The 19,467-nt window shown below is 41.1% G+C and overlaps 1 protein-coding gene across 1 annotated transcript; it reads left to right on the top strand.

Annotated features, from left to right (window-relative positions):
- Positions 1–7,174: 7,174 nt before the first annotated feature.
- On the top strand, positions 7,175–19,199 carry LOC309568110 (lens fiber membrane intrinsic protein-like; the record flags this gene model as incomplete). The annotated part of the gene is made up of 4 exons (XM_082273708.1): positions 7,175–7,349; positions 13,579–13,728; positions 18,308–18,442; positions 19,138–19,199. The coding sequence occupies 4 exons, from the start codon at positions 7,175–7,177 to the stop codon at positions 19,197–19,199; spliced, it is 522 nt and encodes a 173-aa protein (XP_082129834.1).
- Between the last annotated feature and the right edge of the window lie 268 nt (positions 19,200–19,467).

Raw genomic sequence — 19,467 nt, 5'->3', positions numbered from 1 at the left:
AAGCTTTTTTTTTTTTCTTTTTGCGACTGTCCGCCTAAATATTTGCCAGATTTCCATTCCACGGATCTATAAAAGTTTTTCAATTTTCAATATTTGATCTGCAAGATTTACTTTTTTTTTTTTTTTTAAGGCGCCAGATCCCTTTTATTATTGAATACATTTTTTTTATATGGTTGATTGGCTATTTTGTAGATTTTTTAATAGGCTCCTATATGTTTACTTTTACATGATGTGCAAAGCTTTTTTTTTTTTTTTTTTTTTTTTTTTGCGACTGTCCCCAAATATTTGCCAGATTTCCATTCCAAGGATCTATAAAACTTTTTCAATTTTCAATATTTGATTTGCAAATTTGACTTTTTTTTTTATATTGATTGGCTGTTTTGTAGTATAAAATACAGATTTGCCACGGCATGCAAAACATTTTTTTTCTTGTTAGGCTCCTTAATATGTTTACTTATACAAGATGTGCAAACCAGATCCCTTTCTTATTGAATACATTTTTTTTATATGGTCGATTGGCTATTTTGTAGTCTTTTTAATAGGCTCCTATATGTTTACTTTTACATGATGTGCAAAGCTTTTTTTTTTTTTCTTTGCGACTGTCCGCCTACAATCTGCAAATTTAACAATTTTTTTATGTAGTTGATTGGCTATTTTGTAGTTTTTTTAATAGGCTCCTTTATGTTTACTTTTACATGATGTGCAAAGCTTTTTTTCTTTTTTTTTTTTTTTTACTTTTTTGCCACTGTCCGTCTAAATATTTGCCAGATTTCCATTCCACTGATCTATAAAAAAATTTCTATATTTGATCTGCAAGATTTTTTTTTTTTATATATTCATTGGCTGTTTTGTAGTATAAAACATAAATTTACCACACCATGCCGTAGTTTTCTTTTTTTTTTAATAGGTTCTTTAATATGTTTACTTTTTTTTTTTTTTTCTTTTACTACATGGTTTAATACTGTGAGATCTATGTCATTCCATGTGCGGACTTAAGCTAAGCCCCCGTGTTCTATAGTACAATCTCTCCCGTTGCCCTATTGCCCTACAGCCTTGTATGACAAACGTAGTTCATTACTCATAGGTGCCCCCTCCCTGGTCATACGCTTGACCCTGACACAAAAGTGTCTGCCAGCCAAGCAGGGGTTAAACCTGACTGCCATTGTTTCCCAGGGGCCAGTTCTCTGGAAAAAACTGTCAGTCTCATCACATCCATTCTCTGGTCCAGAGTGCCAGCTAAGCACATGCCTTTTATCAGGAACCCAACCAGCTCCCAGCTTCAGGGGATCTATTGACCCTTTTCTGCCAGCTTTTGGGGTGGGCAGTATCCCGAGTTAAAAGAATTTTACCTGCGTCGACAGAAACCATCCAAAACGACCACGAGCATCATGGGGTTTTTTTGGACGGCAGCCTAGTCTGATCCTTTTCTGCGTTGTACTCCATCGGAGTGACATCTCTGTTCCCTCAGTCACCTCTTCTAAGGACACCTCAAACAGGTAAGAAATATATATATATTTTTTTCCCAAACTGTTGACTTTAGTGAGCAAAACTAGATACATTTTCCATTTGCCTGACTTACGAGAAAAAATATGTCTGTCCTTTAATTTTTTTTTTTTTTTTTTTTATGGCATACGGGAAAAAATTTTAATTCAGGAAAGATTCAATTTCTAGTTCATGTATTTTTTTTTTTTTTTTTTTGGAAAATAAAGTTTCCAAACAAACACATTTTCCACATGCCTAATTAATGGGGGGGAAAAAAACACTTTTTTTTGACACATAGGAGAAAAAATAAAATTTCCGTGCTATCCCTGTGTATACACCACCTATCACTCAACTCTATATACAGTACAAAAAATATGTCTGCCCTTTATTTATTTATTTATTTTTTTTTTAATTTAAATTCAGGAAAAATTTAATTTCTAGTTCATGTATTTTTTTTTGAAAAATAAAGTTTCCAAACAAACACATTTTCCACATGCCTAATTAATGGGGGAAAAAAACACATTTTTTTTTTTTTTTTTTTTTTGACATATAGGAGAAACACTTTTTTTAAACATACATGAGAAAAAGTAAAATTCAGGATATTTTGCATTTCTAACAAGAGTTTATGCTTTTTTTTTTTTTAAATACATTTTCTACGTCAATATGAAAAAACTTTCTGCGCTATCCCTGTGTATACACCACCTATCACTCAACTCTATATACAGTACAAAAAATATGTCTGTCCTTTAATTTTTTTCTTTTTTTTATGGCATACAGGAAAAAAATTGAATTCAGGAAAAATTTAATTTCTAGTTCATGTATTTTTTTTTTTTTTTGGAAAATAAAGTTTCCAAACAAACACATTTTCCACATGCCTAATTAATGGGGAAAGAAAAAAACACTTTTTTTTTTTTTTTTTTTACATATAGGAGAAAAAGTAAAATTCAGGATATCTTGCATTTCTAACAAGAGTTTATGCTTTTTTTTTTAAATACATTTTCTACGTCAATATGAAAAAACTTTCCGCGCTATCCCTGTGTATACACCACCTATCATTTAACTCTATATATAGTACAAAAAATATGTCTGTCCTTTAATTTTTTTTATGGCATACGGGAAAAAAATTAAATTCAGGAAAAATTTAATTTCTAGTTCATATAATTTTTTTTTTGGAAAATAAAGTTTCCAAACAAGCACATTTTCCACATGTCTGATTAACGGGGGACCCTTTTTTTTTTACATACAGGAGAAAAAGTAAAATTCAGGATATCTTGCATTTCTAACAAGAGTTTATGCTTTTTTTTTTTTAAATACATTTTCTACGTCAATATGAAAAAACTTTCCGCGCTATCCCTGTGTATACACCACCTATCACTCAACTCTATATATAGTACAAAAAATATGTCTGTCCTTTAATTTTTTTTTATGGCATACGGGAAAAAATTTAAATTCAGGAAAAATTTAATTTCTAGTTCATGTATTTTTTTTTTTTGGAAAATAAAGTTTCCAAACAAACACATTTTCCACATACCTAGTTAATGGTGGGGAAAAAAAATACTTTTTTTTTACATACAGGAGAAAAAGTCAAATTCAGGATATTTTGCATTTCTAACAAGAGCTTATGCTTTTTTTTTAAATACATTTTGTACATAAATATGAAAAAACTTTCCGCGCTATCCCTGTGTATACACCACCTATCACTCAACTCTATATACAGTACAAAAAATATGTCTGTCCTTTAATTTTTTTTTTTTTAATTTAAATTCAGGAAAAATTTAATTTCTAGTTCATGTATTTTTTTTTTTTTTGGAAAATAAAGTTTACAAACAAACACATTTTCCACATGCCTAATTAATGGGGGCACTTTTTTTTACATACAGGAGAAAAAGTAAAATTCAGGATATTTTGCATTTCTGACAAGAGTTTATGCTTTTTTAAAAAAATACATTTTGTACATAAATATGGAAAAACTTTCCGCGCTATCCCTGTGTATACACCACCTATCACTCAACTCTATATACAGTACAAAAAATATGTCTGTCCTTTAATTTTTTTCTTTTTTTTATGGCATACAGGAAAAAAATTGAATTCAGGAAAAATTTAATTTCTAGTTCATGTATTTTTATTTTTTTTTGGAAAATAAAGTTTCCAAACAAACACATTTTCCACATGCCTAATTAATGGGGAAAGAAAAAAACACTTTTTTTTTTTTTTTTACATATAGGAGAAAAAGTAAAATTCAGGATATTTTGCATTTCTAACAAGAGTTTATGCTTTTTTTTTTAAATACATTTTCTACGTCAATATGAAAAAACTTTCTGCGCTATCCCTGTGTATACACCACCTATCACTCAACTCTATATACAGTACAAAAAATATGTCTGTCCTTTAATTTTTTTTTTTTCATTTAAGTTCAGGAAAAATTTAATTTCTAGTTCATATATTTTTTTTTTTTTTTTGGAAAATAAAGTTTCCAAACAAACACATTTTCCACATGCCTAATTAACAGGGGGGGGGGGGGGACACTTTTTTTTTTTACATACAGGAGAAAAAGTAAAATTCAGGATATTTTGCATTTCTAACAAGAGCTTATGCTTTTTTTTTTAAATACATTTTGTACATAAATATGAAAAAACTTTCCGCGCTATCCCTGTGTATACACCACCTATCACTCAACTCTATATACAGTACAAAAAATATGTCTGTCCTTTATTTTTTTTTTTTTTATTATTTAAATTCAGGAAAAATTTAATTTCTAGTTCATGTATTTTTTTTTTTGGAAAATAAAGTTTACAAACAAACACATTTTCCACATGCCTAATTAACGGGAGGGGGGGGGGGACACTTTTTTTTTTTTACATACAGGAGAAAAAGTAAAATTCAGGATATTTTGCATTTCTAACAAGAGTTTATGCTTTTTTTTTAAATACATTTTGTACATAAATATGAAAAAACTTTCCGCGCTATCCCTGTGTATACACCACCTATCACTCAACTCTATATACAGTACAATAGAAAGCAGCTAGCACCACTATGCATCCAACCCACCTGTACAAAATGCAATAAATATGTAAAGTGTCATTTTTACACTGTTTTTAGATATTTATTCATCCACTAAAATTTGAATGCACTTTATTGAAGGAGAGATTTGCACTTTTTTTGTGACGATATATATTTTCTATATAAACACATTTTCCAGTCGCCTGATTAATGAGAAAAAACTTCTGTCTCCGCTTTAATTTTTTATTTTTTTTTATTCAGCATACCAGCAAGAGTTTATGCAATTTTTTTGGGAAAATAAATTTTCAGTTGTTCTTTGTAACGTATGCTTGGGTTTGATCTAACGGCTGTGGTTGGAACCAGGGATGAGCAAATCGATTTTGCAAGCATAAGGAATTTGTTAATCTTTATTTGGACAGAGCACTTTTTTTTCCTCTTTGCATAAGCAGATGCATGCAGATCAGAACTGATCTGTTGTGAATTGGATTTGAAAAGCAAGGTAAAAGGGATTTGTAAATGATGTGAATCCCTACAAAAAAAGAAACAAGGAAAAAAATTTTGGTAAGGAACTGAGTGGAAATCTCTCCACTATGTGAAGTGATACCACCTTTGACAGTTGTTCTCAGAACGGTCTTGTGCAATTGACTGTTCCTGACATCATCAAGCCCAGGGGGTCTCTAAACTTTCTAAACAAAGGACCAGTTTAGTTTAGTGTCCTTGAAGCTTTAGGGGGCCAAACTGTGGCCAGCGGGTTTAGAAAATGCCCCGGTGTCATTGAGCGTAAACAGTGCCCCATTATTGGTTTTAGTGAAAGTGCCCTATTGTTGTTATCAGTGGGAGGAATGGGGCCCCATTGTTGGTGTTAACGGGAGTAATGGTGTCAGTAGATGGCATAGTCCCCCAAGGGTCGGATAAAGGCAAGCAAAGGGCTGCATCTGGCCCACAGGCCACAGTTTGGAGGCTACTGATGAAGCCCAAAGACTGGCTCTGGGCATGAGGACATCAGGAACGGTCCACCCCTGGATCATGGGCGAGTGCTGTTTGCCGGGGGAGTGGAGGATTGGGTGAGTATACAGCTTTCTCCTCTGCCCTAGACCAAGCACAGCCCCAATGTATGGGAAAACCTTTTTTTTTTTTTTTTTGCCTGGAGTGGGGCTTAAGGTCATAACAATCCATGATGAAAATTTTGGTAAGGTACTGAGTGATAATCTCCACTGTGTGAAGTGAAATCCCACCATTGACAGTTGTTCTCAGATAAAGGGTCTCCATTGGACGATTTCCTCTCATCTCCCCCCCGGTCTTGTGCAGTGGACTGTTCCAGACATCATCAAGCCCAGGGGGACTCTAAACTTTCTGAGAAAGGGCAAGTTTAGTGTCCTTGAGGCTTTAGGGGGCCAAACTGACCAGTGGGTTTAGAAAATGCCCCGGTGTCATTGAGCGTAAACAGTGCCCCATTATTGGTTTTAGTGGAAGTGCCCTATTGTTATCAGTGGGAGGAATGGTGCCCCATTGTTGGTGTTGATATGAGTAATGGTGCCCTATAATTGGTATCAGTAGATGGCATAGTCCCCCAAGGATTGGATAAAGGCAAGCAAAGGGCTTCATCTGGCCCACAGGCCACAGTTTGGAGGCTACTGATGAAGCCCAAAGACTGGCTCTGGGCATGAGGACGTCAGGAACGGTCCACCCCTGGATCATGGGGGAGCGCTGTTTGCCGGGGGAGTGGAGGATTGGGTGAGTATACAGCTTTCTCCTCTGCCCTGGACCAAGCACAGCCCCAATGTATGGGGAAACCTTTTTTTTTTTTTTTGCTTGGAGTTGGGCTTAAGGTCATAACACTCCATGATGAAAATTTTGGTAAGGAACTGAGTATAAATCTCCACTGCGTGAAGTGAAATCCCACCTTTGACAGTTGTTCTGAGAACAAGGGTCTCCATTGGACGATTTCCTCTCATCTCCTGATTCTGCAGCATCTATCTATCTACTGGATTTTCCCTCGCTTTCTGTCCTGATAACTATGATTGCAAGGACATGAGGTAGGTGCAATCGCCCCAGCAGGAGCACAGGTGTAAGACAATAGGAGGAGTTGTAACCTTTGTACACTCTCTCTGTCTATATCACTGGTTGACTGATGTCACCGAACCATATAATAATATCATTAATTCTTTAGGCAAGAAACAAAAAGTTACAACCATGACCATCCTGGAGGAGTTTAACACTCCATTCACACTAGGTCGCTCCGACTTAGGGGGCGACCTGTGAAGTCGCGTGCAACGCGACTTGCACGGACTTCATAAAATGAATGTCTATGCAAGTCGCCTCCAGGTCGCCCCGAAGTAGTACAGGACACTTTTTCTAAGTCGGAGCGACTTGTGTTGCTCCTATTAGAACCGGTCCTGTACTACTTAATGGACCGGACGGTGCGCGACTTGCCAGGCTGACCAAGTCGCGGTAGTGTGAATGGGGTGTTAAGCTGCTCAACTGTCATTTCTGCTACTTTTGCATTTTTTCCATCAACCTCTGTTTTTGTAAGCATGGACCTAGGGGTGACATGCCAAGGATGGCTCCTCTTTCAGTCTATTGTTGTATAGCATGATTGTTTCACTGATACAGACCATCTGTACACAGTGCTTATCCTATCCTGTCTTATCTCTCCTGCAGACGTTGGGTCTAGCTCTGTCACACTATCAGGATGTACAGTTTTATGGGCGGAGGCCTCTTCTGTGCCTGTGTGGGCAACATACTTCTGGTGGTCTCCACCGCCACTGACTACTGGATGCAATACCGCTTATCCGGGGCCTTTGCGCACCAGGGCCTCTGGAGATACTGCGTGACCGGAAAATGTTACATGCAAACAGAGAGTATCGGTAAGTAGATACCATAAAAAAAAACGATTCCCCCTATTTAGGAAACATGTGCTGAGTATGGAGGCCGCCATTGCTGAACTTCCTAAAATGCTGTTTGGCTGGCTTTCATGCTCAGTTAATGTCTGTCATTGACCACTGACCTAGGAAGAGCATTCGTAGCCAAATGTCCCCTACCAGAGTGCTTTACCAGTTGTTCCATGTTATGTTGGCCATCATGTCAGGTTGGCCACCAAATAGATCCAGCTAAACCAGTAGTCTAATGCCCCGTACATACGTTCCGATAATCGTACGACAAAACTCTCTTTCGACCTGATCTCACGATAATCTGATCGTTAGTACACAGCTTTCGAAAGCCGATCAGGACAGTTGATCCAACAAAATCCGAAGGGACAAACAGGAAAACTTCTGTCGTGCGACATCTTCTCGAACGATAATCATTTCGTCAGTACAGTATGCGTACGCCAAAAGTCGATCAACAAATACCACGCATGATCGGAAACAGTAAAATAATCCGCAGAGGTCAGACGTATATACATCACTTCCGATACGTAGCTACGAAAAATACACTTGGTCGGTGAATCGTACGAAGAATATCTGATGGTTTGTACGCAGAGTTGGTTTCGCTTTTAGTAACATGCAACAATTTACGAAACGATTATCGTACGATTATCGGAACGTGTGTACGGGGCATTAAAGCTTGTCATGAGATTTCAAGGTCCTTGTGACGGTACTAACCGTCACTATGTGTGACGGATCACCCTGTCCCTGGATTGTAAACCCCTTCGTGTCATTTTCCTATGAGTTTGGGACATTGGAACGGAACATTTGTACATTGAAACAGGCAGTCCTAATAGTCCCCATGACAGGCCTTAAGTCTGCTGGTTTAGCTGGATCTATTTGGGTTGGATGGCGTGCCCTAATTAGCAGTTTAATACAGCAGTCTACATGTCAGTTGGCATGAGAACTGTCTGACAAGGAGTTGGTCTTGAGGCTGGTCATCGGGCAGTGGTAAGAGCAATGCTTTTTGTCAGCTGGAACTTGGTGGAACCCAGTTCCACCACCTCTGGCTCTGGCCCTTGGCTTCCTGCTCACCACTATCACTATCACTTGGAAACACAGAAGTCCGGCTTCTGTGTTTACAAGTAATAGTTTGTCTCCAAGTGGCTCCTACTGAGTGCAGGATGGGGACAAGGGAGAAGCAGGTGCCCAGGGTGCATTGCGGATGCCGACACCCCCACTGTATGAACTCCCTGCAAATGAGAGAGGCAGAGCCATCTACATTGGGCGGGGAGCTACCAGAGCCGGATGGGTGCTTTAGCTTAATACAGCAACAAAAGTAAGACATGGTGGCGCTTTTAAGGGGGTGGGGGGGGTGGGGGTTGCATGCAGAGGTCAAAGCTGAACAGGGAATAAAGTGAGATGGGGATGCAGAGGTAAGAAGCTGTGGAAGAAGGATAAACTCTATATTCTGTTTGTAGCGCATCCCCGAAATCTACACGTAGCACATCCCCAAACTCTGCATGTAGCACACCCCCAAACTCTGCACATAATGCACTCCTGGTATTTAATGCCCCTTTAAGACCCTTCCACTGTTAGTGAAATTGGACCACACCCACTATTTAATTTGGTTTGGAGGGTGTGTGTGTGTGTGGGGGGGGGGGGGGGGGACCTATTTTCTGAGAAAAAAAAGCCCTGGGTAAGAGAAAAGTAACCCACCTGAGATGTCTTCTAAAGCAGTGGTCCTCAACTCCGATCCTCTGGGCCCACTAACAGGCCAGATTTTAAGTATTACCTTGTGGAGATGCAGACTATAATACTGCAATCACTGAGCAGCAAATGAGATCACCTGGGATGTAATTTAGTTATCTTGCAAACCTGGCCTGTTAGAGGGCCCCAAGGACCAGGGTTGAGGACCACTGTTCTAAAGAACCAACTTGACCAGGAAAAGGCTGTGCTGTATTAGGATTTTTGATTGTGTTGATGGTTTTTCTTGGTAGCAGGGAGGGATAATTTGTTCTCCCCACTTCTGTTGGTTGAGTGTTCCCTTATATTTTTCTGTATCTCTGTTTTCTGGACCCCTTCTCTGATGCCCTTTTCTTCCCCACCCAACCTGACCTTTCCTTCCATCTTAAATTCCCCTTGGCTGATCCTACAATTTATGATGAACTTTCTGCATTATTTTGTAAATCTGTTGATGGAGAATACCCTCTCATTTGGATTGTAGGCCTATGGAATTGTTGTGTTTAACCACTTAAGCCCCGGAGGATTTGGCTGCTAAACGACCAGGGGGTATTTTGCGATTCGGCACTGCGTGACTTTAACGGACAATTGCGCGGTCGTGCGACGCTGTACCTAAACGAATTTGGCGTCCTTTTTTCCCCACAAACAGAGCTTTCTTTTGGTGGTATTTGATCACCTGTGCGATTTTTTGATCATGCGCTATAAACAAAAAAAGAGCGCCAATTTTGCAAAAATAGCAATATTTTTCACATTTTTTTATATGAAATTCCCCCCAAAAAAAATGTAAAAATCTAAATTTTTTAACATTTTCGGCCAATTTGTTTTATGCTACCTATGTTTGGTAAAAAAAATCACAAAAAGCGTATTTTGATTGGTTTGCGCAAAAGTTATCACGTTTACTAACAAAGGGAAAGATTTTTGTCATTTTTGTTGTTTTTTTTTTTAACGCATAATGGCGGCGATCTCCGATTTTTTTTGCGGTACTGCGACATTGGGGCAGACAGATCGGACCCTTGACTGACATTTTTGACACTTTTGGGGTTACCAGTGACATTTCTACAGTAATCAGTGCTATACATATGCACTGTTACTGTAAAAATACACTGGTAGTGAAGGGGTTAACTTTATTTGGGAGGGAGGGGCTGTGTGTGTCCCTAGGGGCGTGCTTTCTACTGTGATTGGCTGTGGCTTGAGCTGTAAGGACACTGATCAACGGATCTACATAGTAGATCCGTGTGATCAGTGTCTTTACACCGAGGAGAATGACAGGCAGCTTGTTTACACAAGCTGCCTGACTTTCTCCCTCTCCCCCGCCGATCGCCGGTCACACGCGCGGGGGGGTCCGTGACCGCGTGGGAGCGGGAGCGCGTCGCCGGCGGCGCGCACTCGCTCCCCAGACCCTCCCAGGCTAGTGACGTACCGATACGTCACTCTGCCTGTGAGGGGCTGACCGCCGCAGTATATAGTCGTGCGGCGGTCGGCAAGCGGTTAAGATAATCCTTAACCATTTCCATACCGGGCCATTTCTGGCACTCCACTCCTACATGTAAAAATCATAATATTTTTTCGCAAACATTATAGATATATTTTTTAGCAGAGAACCTAGGGAATAAAATGGCGGTCATTGCAACATTTCATATCACACGGTATTTGCGCAGAAATTTTCAAACGCGTTTTTTTGGGGAAAAAAAAGTTTTATGAATTCAAAAAAAAAAAACACTGAAGTTAGCCCAATTTTTTGGTATAATGTGAAAAATTATGTTATGCCAAGTAAATAGATACTTACAATGTCACGGTTTATAATTGCGTTCACTCGTGGAATGACGCCAAAATTTGTTACTTAAAAATCTCCATATGCAACGTTTTTAACATTTTTACAGGTTACCAGTTTAGAGTAACAGAGGAAGTCTTGGGCTATAATTGTTGCTCTCGCTCTAAGGTTTGCGGCGATACCTCACATGTATAGGTTGCACGCCGTTTACATATGTGGCTGCGACGATGCGTTCGATTCTGCATGCGAGCACGTGGGGATGGGGGCACTTTACATTTTTATTTTTTATTATTGTTTATTTTATTTTTATTTTTACGCTATCCCTTAAATTTTTTTTTTTTATCACTTTTATTCCTATTACAAGGAATGTAGACATCCCTTGTAATAGGAGTAGTGCTTGACAGGTTCTCTTTATTGAAAGATCTGGGCCCAATAAAAACTCAGATCTCTCCTACAGGCTAAAGAGACTGGAAAACCCCCCCCCAAAAAACCCATCTCGGCTATCCAGCCGAGATCACGGCAGTATTGACAACTGCCAGGCCGGGCGGGACGTCATAACGTCACACCCGGGCCTCCGAGAGTTATAGAGACTGCAGGGGACCATCTGGTCTTCGTCAGTCTCTATAATGTACTTTCGCCGCCGGTGGATTCCTTCTTCGGCTTGCCGATCGTACGGGCGAGTCGGTAGAAGCACCGGAGGGCGGCGGGAGGGGGGGGATGTCCCCTCCCGCCGCCTGTATGAACGATCAAGGGGCGGAAAAGCCTCTATGATTGTTCTTATGGTGCAGGGAATCACCAGCTAAAAACTTAAAGCCCAGGGCGTCATATGACATCAAGCTGTAAGGAAGTGGTTAAACTTCATACCGGGAATGTTCGCATTGTCTTATCTTAACCGGTTGCCGACTGCCGCACGACTATATACTGCGGCGGTCAGCCCCGGCCAGGCAGAGTGACGTACGGGGTACGTCACTCGCCTGTCACTGACTTGAGAGCCAATTGCGGGTCGTTCACTGACAAGTCAGTGCGTGTGACCGGCGGACCCGATGTCCGCCAGTCACACTACGATCGCTCCGGTGAAAGGAGAAAGGCGGAGCGGATTTATGTAAACAAGCCGCCCGTCATTCTCCCCTGTGTAAAAATGAAGATCAGACGGTTCTACTATGTAGGACCGTTGATCTTTGTTTTTACACCAATAGCCATGTCCCTATACAGTTAGAATCACGCCCCTAGGACACACTTAACCCCTCCCTCTCCAATACAGTTAACCCCTTCCCTGCCAGTGTCATTTTTGCAGTAACAGTGCATATATATAGCACTGATTACTGCAGTAATGTCACTGGTACCCCCAAAAGTGTCAAAAATGTCAGTCAAGGGTCCGATCTGTCCGCCGCAATGTCGCAGTACCGCAAAAAAAATCACAGATCGCCGCCATTACGCGTTATAAAAAAAAAAAAAAATGACAAAAATCTTTCCCTTTGTTAGTAAACGCGATAACTTTTGCGCAAACCAATCAAAATACGCTTTTTGCAATTTTTTTTTACCAAACATATGTAGCATAAAACAAATTGGCCGAAAATGTTAAAAAATTTTGATTTTTACATTTTTTGGGGGGGAATTTCTTATAAAAAAATGTGAAAAATATTATTTTTGCAAAATTGACGCTCTTTTTTTGTTTATAGTGCATGATCAAAAAATCGCACAGGTGATCAAATACCACCAAAAGAAAGCTCTGTTTGTGGGGAAAAAAAGGATGCCAAATTCGTTTAGGTACAGCGTCGTACAACCGCGCAATTGTCCGTTAAAGTCACGCAGTAAAAAAATCGCAAAAAAAACCCTGGTCTTTTAGCAGCCAAATCCTCCGGGGCTTAAGTGGTTAAATGTGAAAATAAAAATTTTTCAAGAAATAAAGAGCCAACTTGAATAAAATAAAGGTATCCATTGTTGTCTACATATACCTGTCTACAGGGATCCCAGGATCTAGAGACATTCTAATGTGCAAATATGGACTTTAGAAAGGCAAGTCAAGGCTAACCCTCTTCTTCCTGCCTCCTGTGTCTCACCATTGGTCTTTAAACTTGTCAATAGTGACACACCAGAGGTGGAGAGAGAAAGAACTGTTTCATGCATGCTTTCTGATAGCCATAGATGTCCCATGGCCTACATGCCAATAGAGTTCTTTTTCAAAAAGTTCTCCATGCCACTCATTTACATGGTCTTCACCATGGCAGCTGGAACCCAGATTTTATGGATTATTCTGTGATCTTCCCCTAGAAACCCAGTCGCAAAGTTATCCAACTAATCTAAAATGATCTGGGTTCCTTAAACTTTGCCATTAATGTCATGATTCTTTCAATATTAGCCAGAAAAGTGTACACCTGATAAAGATGAAAGTACCTAAGTCATGGCCATTTGGGAACTGACCTGTAGAATCCTGTCTTCTATAAGAACCAGTTGCAGTCTCCATTGTAGGCTTAAAAAGAGGCTATGCTTCTACACATCCCAGTGTCCAGACAATGACATCACATAATTGACCCTGAGCCAGTCATGTGATGGGCAGAACTTCCAATGTGATTTGCCCTGCTGCATCAGGTTCCTGATGAATTTCCTGAGCAATCTTAATCAGCCTTGGGTCAAACTTTTAAGATGTCATTTATTTTTACTGGAAATTTGCTGTACTGTACAATGCTTCTATTTTGGTGAATTTTTGTTCTCTTTCAGCTTATTGGAATGCCACTCGGGCCTTTATGATCCTGTCCACCTTGTCTTGCTTTGCTGGCATTATTGCCGGGCTCTTATCCTTCGCCCACTTTTCCACGTTCCAGAGATTTAACAGATCCTTTGCTGCAGGCATCATGTTCTTCATCTCCAGTAAGTGTTTACCTTACAATAGATGTGTTTCATTATAAAATTAAGAGTGGGACTGTTGAGTAAAGCCAACAGTAGGCAGTGCAATTTTCTTTCCTGCAACCACCCTCCTGTGGAGCTATTCTGTTCTTCTGGTGGGAGGGCGGGGGGAGCCGTCCCGACTGGGAGAACACACAGTGATTATTGCTAGCAGTTATAACCACTGGAAACAATCGCATGAAAAATCTGACAGGCTGGTTGTACGGTCAGTCTCTACGGTCTTCAAAAGGAGGAGCTCTATAGGCTTTTTTAATACCAGTCAATTACACCCCAACCGCTGGGTTTGATGGGACACTCTGGGCTAAACAATCTAGTAAACACTTCCATGTCTGTTGAGCTTTGCATTGAGCTAACCCAGACTTTGTTTCTGCATCCAGGACTAGTGGGGACCTACACTTAAGCCGGCCATAGACAGTTCAAATCTCGGTATTTGAACAATGTATGGGCAGGCTGACTGTACCCAAGTTGATAGATTACAACCAAAGAAAGATGACTCCTGAATGCCGCACATCTATGGTTTCCTACAGAGATGAATGGAGTGGCAACCTCAGCCTGGACTCCGACCAGCCTATGCCCCCAACATGTTTCACCCAGCCCCCCGGAGCTTAGTCATGGGGGCAGAGCGAAACGGATTGGGGGCATGGCCTGGTCAAAGTCCAGGCTGAGGTTGCCACTCCACTCATCTCTGTAGGAAACCATAGATGTGCGGCATTCAGGAGTCATCTTTCTTTCCTCGAGCTACTACAGGAGCTGGGATAGGCTCCATCCTCTGCCAGCATACTGGTTTGGTTTGCATACCCACCTTCTACCGAGCCCGAGTTGCACACTAACCATTTACAGGTCACAGTGAGTCCAGGGTTCAGACAGGTAGGCAAAGCAATGGCTGACAGCAGAAATAACAGGCTGATGAGCACAGGCAAGCTGAGTCCAAATGCAGTCCAAGAAATCACAATAGTAATCTAAGACAGAAATCAGAGTCAGAAAGACCTCTCTCCAGGGCATAAGAAAACCAGACTAACCTGTTGCTCAGGCTTAGGCTAAATGTCAACCAGTCTCCTTAAGCTTTCCTGAGTAGGTCAGGTGTGCACTGAAGAAACCTAAGCTGCAGAGCTGAGTTATGACCAGCATATGGTGTAGGCTCAAAGGTTACTGTAATAGAACAGGAGTGCAGTATTTCACCATGGACAACAGCTAACTAACGGGACAGATGCTAGAGTGGTGCATGTTCTAAGAGAGATGGGCAGTGCAAACAGCAAAGTATGGCAAAGTCAGCAGGCTGGTAATCAGAGCAGGCACAGACAAACTGGCCTAAAGCAAATTCTAGGGTTTAGACAGGTGGACAAATCAATGACTGACAATAGGAGGTACCAGGCTGATGATCAGGATATTCACAAACAAGCAGAGTAGAATTGCAGGTCAAACAATCACAAGAATAATCCAAGGCATGGTCGGACGGAACTCGGTGTCAAGGGTATAAGCACACAGACTAACCTGTTGCTGAGGCTTAGGCTAAATGTCCATCAGTAGGATCAGAGAGGCACAGGGACATGAGCAGTAAGACAGAAGTCTGAGTCAGACAGACCTCTATCCAGTGCATAAACAAACACACTAACCTGTTGCACAGACTAAGGCCCCTTTCACACAGGCGGACCGTTCAGATCCGCCTGTCCGTTTTTTTGGCGGATCTGAACGGTCCCCCCCATGCATTCCTATGGGGCATCGGATGGCAGCGGAGACATGTCCGCTGACATCCGACCCGATCCGATCCGTCAAATCTGGACGGATGGAAACCCTATTTTCCATCCGTCCAGCGGATGGGATCGGATGAGAACAGACCGACGGTCCGTTCCCATCCGATTTCCCCCATAGAGATGCATGGGGAACTGACAGCTCTGTCTCTGCGCACAGCGCGGAGAGACAGCTGTCATCCTTCTGCTCAGCGGGGGATCGGCGGCTCGATCCCTCGCTGAGAAAAGCGGAGTCCGTTTGACGGAGAGTGTGTGTGAAAGAGCCCTTAGGCTAAATGTCCATCAGTCTACTTAAGGTTTCCTTATTAGGGCAGGTGTGCACTACCGAAACCTGAGAACCCTTAGAACAGTGGTTCTCAACTCCTGTCTTTAAGACCCACTAATAGGCTAGGTTTGCAAGATAACTGAAATACATTGCAGGTGATATAATTTGCTGCTCAGTGATTGAAGTATTCCAGTCTGCATCTCCCCAAGGTAATACCTAAAATCTGTCCTGTTAGTGGGTCCTGAGGACCGGAGTTGAGAACCACTGCCTTAGAAGAACAGTAAAAGCAGGATCAGAGAGGCACACGGACATGAGCAGTAGGACAGGAGTCCGAGTCAGACAGACCTCTATTCAGGGCATAAACAAACACACTAACCTGTTGCACAGACTTAGGCTAAATGTCCATCAGTCTACTTAAGGTTTCCTTATTAGGGCAGGTGTGCACTACAGAAACCTGAGCTGCAGTGCTGAGTAATGACCAGCAGATGGTGAAGGTTCACTGGTTGCTGTAATAGGACAAGAGCAAAGTGGGTAGGCAGAGCTTAGTGAAGCTGAACCCTTAGAGGAACAGTAAAAAGCAGGATCAGAGAGGCACACGAAAGATGCTTTTGCGGTTAAAACACATAATAACAGGCACCTTGAGCTGTGTGCTCTTAGGCAGAACTTTTTAAAAAGTTGCAATTGGCTGACAGGTTCACTTTGGGATTACATTTGTATTCTCGTAATGCTTTGTGAACTTTCCATAATCGCACTCTTCTGAGTGGCTGATTGACTAAAGCGGCAGCCAAAATGAGACATAAAAGAGATGTAAAAAAGACCTTCCTGACAGATATAAAAATGTAGTGGACAGCGCGACACATTAAGTAATGTCATGTCTTGTCTGTTAGGGGGAAATAGATGTCTGCCGCTGACACGGCTTGTCTCCCGAGATTAATGTGACATTAAACTGCGCAACAGCCGAAAGCCGTGAAACTGACACCATTTATTCCTACGACTGACAGACTCCTACAAATGATATTTTGCCATTATTTTACCGAAATGTCAGACGTAATTTCTACTCTTAAAGTGCTCATTGGGCACCGCTGAGTGCATTAAGAAGTCCTATATCTTCCATGGGACCTCTCCAAATTTCATGGGAATTACTTTACAATCCATCATTAAATATATACAGTCTATAGTATATCTGAAACAATTTTAATATACACTATGTTGTCAAAAGTATTGGGACGCCTGCCTTTACACGCACATGAATTTTAATGGCATCCCAGTCTTAGTCCGTAGGGTTCAATATTGAGTTTGCCCACCCTTTGCAGCTATAACAGCTTCTACTCTTCTGGGAAAGCTGTCCACAAGGTTTAGGAGTGTGTCTATGGGAACTCTTAAGTGGTCAGCATACCAAGACATTTTGGACAATTTTCATGCTTCCAACTTTGTAGGAACAGTATGGGGATGGCCCCGTCCTGTTCCAACATGACTGCGCCTGAGCTTTGGGATGAATTAGAGGCCGTCCACAAGGTTTAGGAGTGTGTCTATGGGAATGTTTGACCTTTCTTCCAGAAGTGCATTAGTGAGGTCAGACACTGATGTTGGAGAGAAACATTTCCTGGCTCGCAGTCTGCACTCTAATTTATCCCAAAGGTGTTCTGTTGGGTTGAGGTCAGGACTCTGTGCAGGCCAGTCAAGTTCCTCCACCCCAAACTCCCTCATCTATGTCTTTATAGACCCTGCTCTGTGCACTGGTCCAAATCATTTGATGGAGGGGGGATTATGGTGTGGGGTTGTTTTTCAGGGGTTGGGCTTGGCCCCTTAGTTCCAGTGAAGGGAACGCTTAAGACGTCAGCATACCTTTGGGATGAATTAGAGGCTGTCCGCAAGGTGTAGGAGTGTCTATGGGAATGTTTGGCCATTCTTCCAGAAGTGCATTTGTGAGGTACTATAATGTCAAAAGTATTGGGACGCCTGCCTTTACACACACATGAACTTTAATGGCATCCCAATCTTAATCCGTAGGATTCAATTTTGAGTTGGCCTACCCTTTGCAGCTATAACAGCTTCAACTCTTCTGGGAAAGCTGTCCACAAGGTTTAGGAGTGTGTCTATGGGAATGTTTGACCATTCTTCCAGAAGCGCATTTGTGAGGTCAGACACTGATGTTGGATAAGAAGGCCTGGCTCACAGTCTCCACTCTAATTTGGCTCCAAGACCAGGAAAAATCAAAGAGAGGCGATCTTCCCAGCAGAGTCACAGACAGCAAGAAAACCCAGACAGTACCTCTGAACACTCACAATACTCCACCAAAAGTACCGAATACATTTTGAAATAAAATACTACTAGATTTATATACTCTATAAGGGATCATCCACATGGGCAGCAGCCCTTTATGCCCCTCTGAACAGGAATCTGTGGTAGATCACTTTTCAGACAGCTCCTGCGTTTCCTTTAGGACAGGTCCGATTTTGATTCTTTGCACATTATGGTTGTGAATTCTTCCATTTTCTCCATATACAGAGTCTCTCTATTTCCCCCACAGCCCTCTTTGTTCTCCTGGCCATGGCCATCTACACCGGGGTGACCGTCAATTTCCTGGGCAAGCGGTTCGGTGACTGGCGCTTCTCCTGGTCCTACATCCTGGGCTGGGTGGCTCTGCTTATGACCTTCTTTGCAGGTAAGATGTAGAAGTTTTATCTATCTATCTATCTATCTATCTATCTATCTATCTATCTATCTATCTATCTATCTATCTATCTATCTATCTATCTATCTATCTATCTATCTATCTATCTGTCTATCTGTCTATCTGTCTATCTATCTATCTATCTATCTATCTCTCTGTCTATCTATCTATCTATCTATCTATCTATCTATCTATCTATCTATCTATCTATCTATCTATCTATCTATCTATCTATCTATCTATCTATCTATCTATCTATCTATCTATCTATCTATCTATCTGTCTATCTGTCTATCTGTCTATCTGTCTATCTGTCTGTCTATCTATCTATCTATCTATCTATCTATCTATCTATCTATCTATCTATCTATCTGTCTATCTGTCTATCTGTCTATCTGTCTATCTGTCTGTCTGTCTGTCTGTCTGTCTGTCTGTCTGTCTGTCTATCTATCTATCTATCTATCTATCTATCTATCTATCTATCTATCTATCTATCTATCTATCTATCTATCTATCTGTCTATCTGTCTATCTGTCTATCTGTCTGTCTGTCTGTCTGTCTGTCTATCTATCTATCTATCTATCTATCTATCTATCTATCTATCTATCTATCTATCTATCTATCTGTTTGTCTGTCTGTCTGTCTGTCTATCTATGATAAATAACCCCCTCTTCTCCTCTCCCCAGGGATATTCTACATGTGTGCCTATCGCATGCACGAGTGTCAGAGAGTGACCGGTCCTCGTTAGGGATCGGGGAGACAGCAGCAGTTATGAAAAAAAAGAAATCTGGGACAATACCTCCTAAAAAAAAAAACAGTGAATGTTTGTCTCTGAGTTCTGGATATCAATGGATAAATGGATAATGACCATCGAGTTAAAGTAGATGCAGGGAAGCCTATTCAGTAAGGCGAAGGGAAAGCGCACTAACCCAAATCAACCCATTACCATTTATCTTTTAGTGACCATGGGAAACTCAATCTGATTGGTTGTTGTGGATTAGCACATCTAGATTTGC

The sequence above is a fragment of the Pelophylax lessonae genome, assembly GCF_965119305.1.
Source record: "Pelophylax lessonae genome assembly, chromosome: 12".
NCBI classification, from domain to species: domain Eukaryota; kingdom Metazoa; phylum Chordata; class Amphibia; order Anura; family Ranidae; genus Pelophylax; species Pelophylax lessonae.
The sequence above is the reverse complement of the archived record's forward strand: the minus strand, read 5'-3'. Positions and strand labels throughout refer to the sequence as shown.